This window comes from Nicotiana tomentosiformis, chromosome 6, assembly GCF_000390325.3.
Source record: "Nicotiana tomentosiformis chromosome 6, ASM39032v3, whole genome shotgun sequence".
NCBI classification, from domain to species: domain Eukaryota; kingdom Viridiplantae; phylum Streptophyta; class Magnoliopsida; order Solanales; family Solanaceae; genus Nicotiana; species Nicotiana tomentosiformis.
In genome coordinates this window covers 58,501,831-58,512,147 of record NC_090817.1, presented here as the reverse complement: position 1 = coordinate 58,512,147, position 10,317 = coordinate 58,501,831, and the positions used below count along the sequence as shown (strand labels likewise).

At 38.6% G+C, this 10,317-nt stretch overlaps 1 protein-coding gene across 1 annotated transcript; it reads right to left on the bottom strand.

Annotated features, from left to right (window-relative positions):
* Positions 1-2,651: 2,651 nt before the first annotated feature.
* On the bottom strand, positions 2,652-3,206 carry LOC138894054 (uncharacterized). The gene has a single exon (XM_070178728.1). It carries the CDS (start codon positions 3,204-3,206, stop codon positions 2,652-2,654), a length of 555 nt encoding a protein of 184 aa, XP_070034829.1.
* Positions 3,207-10,317: the final 7,111 nt, after the last annotated feature.

Here is a 10,317-nt window from a genome sequence, read left to right as displayed (position 1 = left end):
CATAACATAGTTTATCTTTCCCAGCACCAATACACAACCCACACTATGTCTACAGAGCCTCTATAGATAAAGAAGAGTACAATGATAATGCTGGCAACAAGGCCCCGCTATACCTCAAACAGAATACACAAAGAACAAAAGATACATGACTCCGGGACAAAGTGGGGCTCACCAAGTCAGCTGGGAAGAAGGTGCACTGCTATCACTGATCAATACCTCATATTGTGGAGCGCCCCCGGCAAAAGGGACGTTAGTACTGTAGAATAGCACTAGTATGCATAAATAAATACCCTCTCAATAGAATGACAAATAATACAAACAATATTATCATAATGTTAATGGAAGCCTTAATCAACATCAAACCTCAATTTAGGATCAAGACAGTGTTTCAATTAATTTCCATATCTCACATTGGGAGATTTTTAGTATCAATATACCATTGTCCCCAATACCATTATTCACAATACCAGTACCACCGTACTCTTAGCACGGAGTTCGTTCACGACCCGATCAGCTAGGCTATCTCATTAGAGACATCAACCACAATTTCTCTCAATGTCAATACCACCGTCTTTAACACGAAGTCCGATCACGACCCGATCGGCTAGGCTATCCATTAAGGACATCAACCACAATTACCTTTTCAATTACAATTTCCAGCACAATCACCACCGTGTGTACGGCATGGTGTCCGAACATGATCCGACCGGCTAGGCTGTCTTATTCGAGACATGAACCCTTTTATATCAATCATCGCATTTCATATTACTTTCACATCTTTTCATTTCATTGGCACTAATGGCCATAATTATAAGATCATTCTTGGCACATTGGCCATATTTTGTATTTCATGCTCACCTTTTCACTTTCTAACATCAACATCATCATCATCAACAACAAGAATTCAAATCAAGGCATGTAGTACATATGTGAGCAATTAAGAGTCTAAGGCACACAGAGATTCTTCACAAAATTTTGCATAATAGCCCTCGTTTGAATTTAACTTGAAGTCGAACATTTCTAATGCACAGATCATATTTTTAACACATCCTCAATTGATAACATAACATAAATAAAGTATTTGGAATACTTGTTAAACATTAATCTTTCAACCCAATATTACTCGGAATAGCCAATTTTATAATGAACCACTCGGGACTTAGTTAATTCACATGAATATCGTGGGATCCAATTCTAAGAGAAGAGTTTAGCCAACATACCTCACTTGAGCTTCCTTAAACTTTAAAATATTCCGGAGTTCTTAGCAACTTCAATCTATTGTAGAAATATAACAAATTGAATCAAAATTAGAAAGATGATTATGGTTCTAGCTCATTTGAGCATTTTATCAAACACTAGGTGTGCATTAAGGTTTCAAGGTCCTTTTATGGAGGATTCCATCATCCCACAACCCAAACTTTACCATGCTTAGTTCAACAATCTTCCTACACCCCTTGATATCATATGCATATAAAATAAATAACTCTTATGCCCAAAATTATCTTGCTAATTACCCATTTCTAGACAAAATTAAAAATTGAGGGTTAGGGTGTAGAATCTTACCTCTAGGATGAAGACCTAGCGAGTTTCGCTTCTTAATCTTCCAAAACTTGGGCAAAAATTGAAGAACAATTATTGAAGAACACCTTCTCACTCTAGGGCACTCTCTCTCACTCTAAAATGTTAGATTATAGCTCAAAAATAGCCCAAAAAGTGTATTTAATGAAGTAGGGTCGGGTTTTAAAAACCCAAAAATGAAGCTCCGGAACAGGTACTGCGATCGCATATGCGATTATATAATCAATATGTAGACCGCATATCGGTCGCAAAATTGCTGACCAAAACGACCAAAAATCTGTCTGTGTCTGCGGTCACTATGCGGCCCGCATAACTGTTCTGCGGTCGCATAATGCACCGCAGAACAGTTATGCGGTCGCACAGTCGACCGCATAATTGCTTCCAGACTTACCCTCTCTGCCTCACTTCTGCGGCCATTATGCAGCCCGAAGAGTGGTTCTGCAGTCGCATAATGGACCGTAGAAACGCGTTTTTCCGCCAAAAACATAAGTACTTGGAAACATTTAACATTATTTTCTTTTGCAAATTTTACCGGGCTTTACACTTATACAATCCTCAAACACGTAAGCCCAATTCGGCACCATGAAACATTATTTTCTTTTGCAAATTTTACCGGGCTTTACACTTAAGTACTTCGAAATTTTCCGGGGTGTTACATTCTCCCCTGCTTAGGATCATTCATCCTCGAATGAGAGCAAACATCCGTCATTAGCATCAAGTCACACCCAATTGTTAATTTACACACACTAGTAGCTTCAAAACTTGGCTAACTCCCTAAATCTCCAAAATTTTCGTCAGAGTTTCCCTTCTAACTTGGCCTATCCACTGGTCAGAGAGCCCCAGAAACACATCCTAACAACATATACAAAATCCAACGATGTAACATAATAAGAAACAACACCAATTGTGGCCTCATAAGCAATATATTTCCAGAAAGGAACACCCTTAACACCAATTGTTCAAATGATTCAAAATTCATAAAAAGTAATTCTTATAATTTTCCTAGATTACAACTTTAAACCACATGGTCATTCAAACAAATAAGGATACTTTTTCTTCATTTCTTCCTCGGCCTACCAAGTAGCCTCTTCAACCTGTTGGTTTCGCCATAGCACTTTTATAGATGCATTTTTCTTGTTTCTTAACTTTCGAACTTGCCGATCAATAATAGAAACTGGGTCATTTAACTCAATAGTTTCAACCAAAACAATGAGTGTCGGATCTCCAGCTACTTTCTTCAACATAGACACATGAAATGCCGGGTGTACTAATGACATCTCAGGTGGTAGCTCAAGCTTGTACGCCACCTCGCTGATCCTCTGAATGATTTTGTATTGTCCGATATACCTCGGATTCAATTTCCCTTTCTTACCAAATCGCATTACACCCTTCATGGGGGAAACTTTCAAGAATACCCAATAATCTTCTTTGAACTCCAAATCCCTATGACGAACATCTGAATAGGATTTCTGATGACCTTGAGCAGTCCTCAACTGCTCCTTAATGATTTTAACTTTTTCCATGGCCTGATGCATGAGGTCTGGCCTTATCAACTCTGCCTCCCTAATTTCGAACCACCCAATGGGAGATCTACATCTCCTACCATATAAAGCCTCGAACGGTGCCATTTGAATGCTATCATGATAGCTATTGTTGTATGCAAATTCTATGAGTGGTAAATGATTATCCTAGCTACCTTTGAAGTCTAGAACACAAGCGCGCAATGTATACTCAAGTGTATGAATAGTCTGCTCTGCCTGCCCGTCAGTCTGTGAGTGAAAGGTTGTACTAAGATTCACCTGAGTGCCTAAACCTTGCTGAAATTTCTTCCAAAAATTAGCAGTGAATTGTGCTCCCCGATCAGAAATGATGGAGACTGGGGTTCCATGCAATCTGACTATTTCTTTGATATACAACTGAGCATATTGTTCCGTTGTATCGGTAGCCTTAACCGGCAAGAAGTGTGCTGATTTTGTAAGTCGATCCACAATCACCCAAATCAAGTCAAACTTATGAGGAGTACGAGGTAATCTTACCACAAAGTCCATATTAATCATTTCCCACTTCCACATTAGAATTTCTATGTTTTGTGCCAACCCACAGGGCCTTTGGTGTTCGGCCTTCACTTGCTGACAATTTGGACACTTCGCCACAAAATCCGCTACATTCCTCTTCATATCATTCCACCAATAGACTTCCTTAAGATCATGATACATTTTCGTAGAACCTGGGTGTACGAAATACCTAGAAGTGTGAGCTTCAGTCATAATTCTTTCACAGAGACCATCTACGTTTGGAACACATAGTCGTCCTTGGTACCTTAGTGTACCATCATCCATGCCAAGAGAAAAGGCCATGGTGTTATGTTTATGAATCCCCTCTTTCAATTGCACCAACAATGGATCGTTGTATTGCTTCTCTTTGACTTCCACAACAAGCTATGATTCAGCCCTATTTTGCACAATTACCCCTCCTTCACTAGAGTCCATAAGACGAACTCCCAAACTAGCCCATTGGTGAACTTCCTTGGCCAATGGCCTTTTATATGGCTCCAAGTGATCCAAACTACCCATGGATTTATGGCTAAGAGCATCTGCCACAACATTGGCCTTTCCCGGATGATATAGCATATCAATGTCATAGTCCTTGAGTAACTCAAGCCATCTTCTCTGCCTCAGATTCAATTCCTTCTACTTGAAAATGTATTGAAGGCTCTTATGGTCATTGAATATATCCATATGGACCCCATATAAATAATGACGCCAAATTTTAAATGCAAATACCACTGCCGCAAGTTCTAAATCATGTGTTGGATAGTTCTTTTCACGATTCTTTAGTTGCTTAGAGGCTAAAATGATCATATTGCCACATTGCACCATTAGTGGAACATCTATATTAGATTTCTCTTTCATATGACATCATAGGAATTGAGTTCTACAAAAATTTCCTTGATACGGTTACAATCTTATTAGTACTTGCAAGTTATTTTTTCCAAATTTCTCAACAAAAGACATTACTAGGTCAGTTTTCTTATAGGACCATCTATTTCAAATGAATAACATCTACTACCTTGCATGCACACCCTGATAACATCAACTTGCATGGCATTGCCTCAAATGTGAAGTAACATCGTGCTCAGGCCTTTCTTAGCCACCCTTTTTTCTCATTAGAAGTCTTATAGGATTTTAAGGAACCACTCTACTTCCCTTGTGAACATTCTCACGATCCCTCTTTACATCTAAACACTTCCCAAAACACATATCAACACCCTTCATATATATTTAATTCAACAAAAGCCATTAACCCGAACATGGCCTTTTCTAAAAATTGAGATCCTCCTAAATTCTTCAACGATGACTTCTTGTTTCCCTTATAAGTGTAGGACTTAGTCCACCTGATTCCATCCTTGATGAGTAACTCACCTTATTCCCAGTATTGTAGTCACCAATATTGTTTCCTGGTATTGCAGCCTAAGAGCTATCGTGTTAAACATGTTTGGTTCGTAACAAGTGTTCATCATTTCTCAATCTATTTCAAACATTTCCCCTTGGTCTAGACAATATGTTGGTACTATATTTCCTTTGTGATTGGAGCATTCACTCCCACCCCGTTTTGCCCTTAATTCATAGTTGACAACCTTATTGTGCCACACACTTGTTTGCCTCCCATGAACTCGTAGTATCATTGTGCCTGGTTTGTTGAGTTTACCACACTACCACTTCATCACCAGTAGTCTCACTTTCTAATGTAATATGTAGACATGAACTACCTATAAATCGTTTAGTTGATATTCGGCGTCACTCAATCGGCTGCATTACAGTTGATCGTTTATATCTTCTATTAACACATGTGCTCTAGGCGAGTCCACCATTCTAATACGAACTATTTTGCGATAACCAAGACCATCTCAATTTATAGATTTTCTTCCAATTCTTCTGACCTCATTCCTCCTAGTTAATGAATAGCTATACGCTCTTCCATACATTACGTGGTCTTTTCCCTTAGTTGGGAATTCATCCTGCTCGCTTCTCGATACTTGTTGGGATATCCGTGGGAAAGTGTGTTCATCCATGTATCACTTAACACTTCCTTGCTTGTAAGATTCTTAAGAGACTCTCCATTAAGTCCAGATGCACTCTTGGGTTATTATAACATCACATTTATCTCTCCCACTCGTTCTGTCTTTCTTAAAGCCTTGGAACTTTAGCTACATAGCAAATCCTTGATTAACTCATTCTAAGAACTCGCAAGCCTTTCACATTTGATCTGTAGTACTTCCTTGGGTTCCATTGTCCCTGACTCTCTAACAAGTATAAAACCCTTTTGCATACCTTACTCTTAGTTTCTAGTATCGTTGACCTTTTCATGTATTTTGCCACGTACGAAGAATTTACATTTCTTAACCTTCCACATTATTTTTCTACTAGTGGTTTATCTTTTGCATTTCCTTTCAGAGAATCACGTTATCCCATACCACTTTTCTATACTACACGTGTTTTCAACAAAATATCCAAACATCATAGCTACATCGCCCTACTCTCATTTTATTGAACTTAAGTAGCCTCACCATGGTCCCTCCCTCCCCACTTGGGGTGAATGTTTCATATTTCAACACAAGTCTTGAATTTAGCAATTTGAAGGACATATGTTTCACATCTCTAGTCCTCTTGTATATGATTGACTATTAGGGAGATTTAAGTCCCCATGGTATTAACCTCATAAGTTCTCTACTCTTATTTAGCCACACAGACCTGGGATCCAAATCCCTTGGGTCAATATCCTTTTTAGAGTGTAACACAACTTCGCACGTTCCTGGGATTTTTATAACATTCCTATTGCTAGGGTCTTCTCATTGTGGGTTCAATTGACTCTCCTTTCATAACTTCTTGTCTCCCATTCGAGACCTACACATTTATCATTACTCTCCAGGCCATGCCTTTCATATATCACGTGCCTATGTAACAAATTTTTATACCTTAGAATCATATACATGGTTCCCACACTATCCACATGTACAAATTAAGCTTGGGTCTCACTTATCATGTCAATGCCTCTTTGGAGGTGGGTATCACTTCTAGCACTCTTCTCAAATAAAGTATGCTCATGGTACTATATAATTATCTTATATGTCCATACCATTCATTCAACATGATACATGTGCCATCTATTTAATATTCAGGCCTTTACCCATTTGTCATGACATATGACAACATTACTTGGAATGAACAAAAGAGCGTATAAACTTACCTTGAACTTCAACGCACGAGTTAGAAGACAATCTCATAGTCAAGCTCTATCGCACGATCTGGAGTGTTGAAGAAGGGTAACATTACTAAAATGTCCATGTAGCATCCTAATTATAGATGTGGTAGACAACACACCGATAATAAGGAATCTACTAGACATGACTCCGAGACATCCTAGGACACTTTAAAACCTTAGGCTCTGATACCAAGTCTGTCACATCACAAAATCGAGGAGCGCGACCGACACTCAGCCGAGTGAACCCGACCGAGCAATCCTGTTAGATTTCCTTCTACCAAAACTCATCCACGAATGAAGATAATACATATTTTCATTAATTAGACAAAATATGATCATGTCTACAATACCAATTCATTACCAATAGTTTTCATCATTTTTAAAGTCTCAAATGGGACAAGTAATACAACCACAACATAACATTGTTTATCTTTCCCAGCACCAATACACAACCCACACTATGTCTACGGAGCCTCTATAGATAAAGAAGAGTACAATGATAATGCCAGCAACAAGGCCCCACTATACCTCAAACAGAATACACAAAGAACAAAAGATACATGACACCGGGATGAAGTTGGGCTCACCAAGTCAGCTGGGAAAAAGGTGTACTTCTATCACTAATCAATACCTCCTGCTGTGGAACCACTTGCATCCATTTAAAGATGCAGCGCCCCCAGCAAAAGGGACGTTAGTACTATCGAATAGCACTAGTATGTATAACTAAACACCCTCTTAATAGAATGACAAATAATACAAACAAGATTATCATAATGTTAATGGAAGCCTTAATCAACATCAAACCTCAATTTAGGATCAACACAGTATTTTAATTAATTTCCATATCTCACATTGGGAGATTTTTAGTATCGATATACCATTGTCCACGATACCAGTACCACCGTACTCTCAGCACGGAGTCCGATCACGACCTGATCAGTTAGGCTATCTCATTAGAGACATCAACCAAAATTTCTCTCAATGTCAATACCGTCGTATTTAACACGGAGTCCGATCATGACCCGATCGGCTAGGCTATCCATTAAGGACATCAACCACAATTACCATTTCAATTATAATTTCCAGCACAATCACCACCATGTGTGCAACATGGTGTCTGATTACGACCCGACCGGCTAGGCTGTCTTATTCGAGACATGAACCTTTTTATATCAATCATCGTATTTCATATTACTTTCACATCTTTTCATTTCATTGGCACTAATGGCCATAATTATAAGATCGTTCTTGGCACGTTGGCCATATTTAGTATTTCATGCCCACCTTTTCACTTTATAACATCAACATCATCATCAACAACAACAACAATTCAAATCAAGGTATGTAGTACACATGTGAGCAATTAAGAGTCTAAGGCACATAGAGATTCTTCACAAAATTTGCCAGAATAGCCTTCGTTTGAATTTAACTTAAAGTCGTACATTTCTAATGCACAACCCATATTTTTAACACCTCCTCAATTGATAACATAACATAAATAAAGCATTTGGAATACTTGTTGAAAATAAGTCTTTCAACCCAATCTTACTCGGAATAGCCAATTTTATAATAAACCACTCGGGACTTACATAATTCACATGAATATCGTGGGATCCAATTCTAAGAGAAGAGTTTAGCCAACATACCTCACTTGAGCTTCCTTAAACTCTAAAATATTTTAGAATTCTTAGAAACTTCAATCTATTGTAGAAATACAACAAATTGAATTAAAATTAGGAAGATGATTATGGTTCTAGCTCATTTGAGCATTTTATCAAACACTAGGTGTGCATTAAGGTTTCAAGGTTCTTTTATGAAGGATTCCATTATCCCACAACCCAAACTTTACCATGCTTAGTTCAACAATCTTCCTACACCCCTTGATATTATATGCATGTAAAATAAACAACTCTCATGCCCAAAATTATCTTGCTAATTACCCATTTCTAGACAAAATTCAAAATTGAGGGTTAGGGTCTAGAATCTTACCTCTAGGATGAAGACCTAGTGAGTTTCCCTTCTTAATCTTGCAAAACTTGGGCAAAAAGTGAAGAACAATTATTGAAGAACACCTTCTCACTCTCGGGCACTCTCTCTCACTCTAAAATTAAGATTATAGCTAAAAAAATGCCCAAAGAGTGTATTTAACGAAGCAGGGCTGGGTTTTAAAAACCCAAAAATGAAGCTCCGGAATAGGTTCTGCGATCGCATATGCGATTCTATAATCAATATGTGGACGGCATATTGGTCGCATAATTGCTGACCAAAACGACCAAAATTCTGTCTGTGTCTGCGGCCACTATGCAGCTCGCATAACTGTTCTGCGGTCGCATAATGCACCACAGAATAGTTATGCGGTCGCATAGTCGACCACATAATCGCTTCCAGACTGACCCTCTCCTGCCTCACTTCTGCGGCCCGCAGAGTGGTTCTGCGATCGCATAATGGATCGCAGAAACGTGTTTTTTCGCCAAACATTTTCCTTTACTTTCCGGTGCATTGTTCAACCCAAAACGTCCGAGCCGCGATTAGCTTGCAGATTTTTTGTAAGCCCAATTCGGCACCACAAAACATTATTTTCTTTTGTAAATTTTACCGGGCTTTACACTTAAGTACTTCAAAATTTTTTGGGGTGTTACAACTATTATTTACTTTGTAAAATTATATCTCTTACTATTATTGAAGGAGATTTACGATTTCAAAAATACTAAAATGAGTAATTAAGTTAAACTTTTATTGTTGGCTTGCCTGACAATGGTGTTAGGCGTCATCATGACCTTTAATGAATTTTGGGTCGTGATAACATGGTATCAGAGAAAGGTTTACTTAGGTCTCATGAGTCATGAGCGAGTCTAGTAGAGTCTTGCAGATCGGTACGAAGACGTCTTTACTTATCTTCCAGAGGCTACCGGGCTGTTAGGAGCACTTCCCTTCTTGATTCCTCATCATGCGATTCGATTCCTTTGAGCCTTGTCCCTTTATTTCTTTCCTATTCTATCTTATGCGAAGTGAAGCGCTGGTTATCAATTGGGAATCGAGGAATTTTAATGGTACTACAGATGTGGTGCGGGATGTTTCTCCCTGCATAATTGCTTGGGCTATTGTCGTCGCCTTGCGGAAGGTTGTTCTATCGTTTCAGCTTAGTATCAGTAATTCCTATGGTTTTGAAGTTGAGCACTGGTTGTTATGATGATTCATAAGTTGTTATCGCACAGTATTGATGTAATGGTAAGATGCTTGTCTATGTGTCGGGGCAGTGAATGACTTGAAAAGAGGTTTTTCTTAGTGCATAATTCAGAGGTTCGGCATTTTATTTCCAGCGGAGGAAAGGCAATCGGATTATGAGTGTTCAGGGTTGGGTTGATAGAGTAACGAGACTTCGTATTTTTGAGCATAGTGGAATTTTCATATGTGACGTGGCATCATTGTCCTTGTTAAATGTGTTAAGTTCGCCGGTGTTATGGTCTTCTTCAATTC

Coding starts and splice junctions, on each gene's coding strand:
- LOC138894054 (XM_070178728.1), bottom strand. CDS start 3,206: ATGGCACCGTTCGAGGCTTTATATGGTAGGAGATGTAGATCTCCCATT.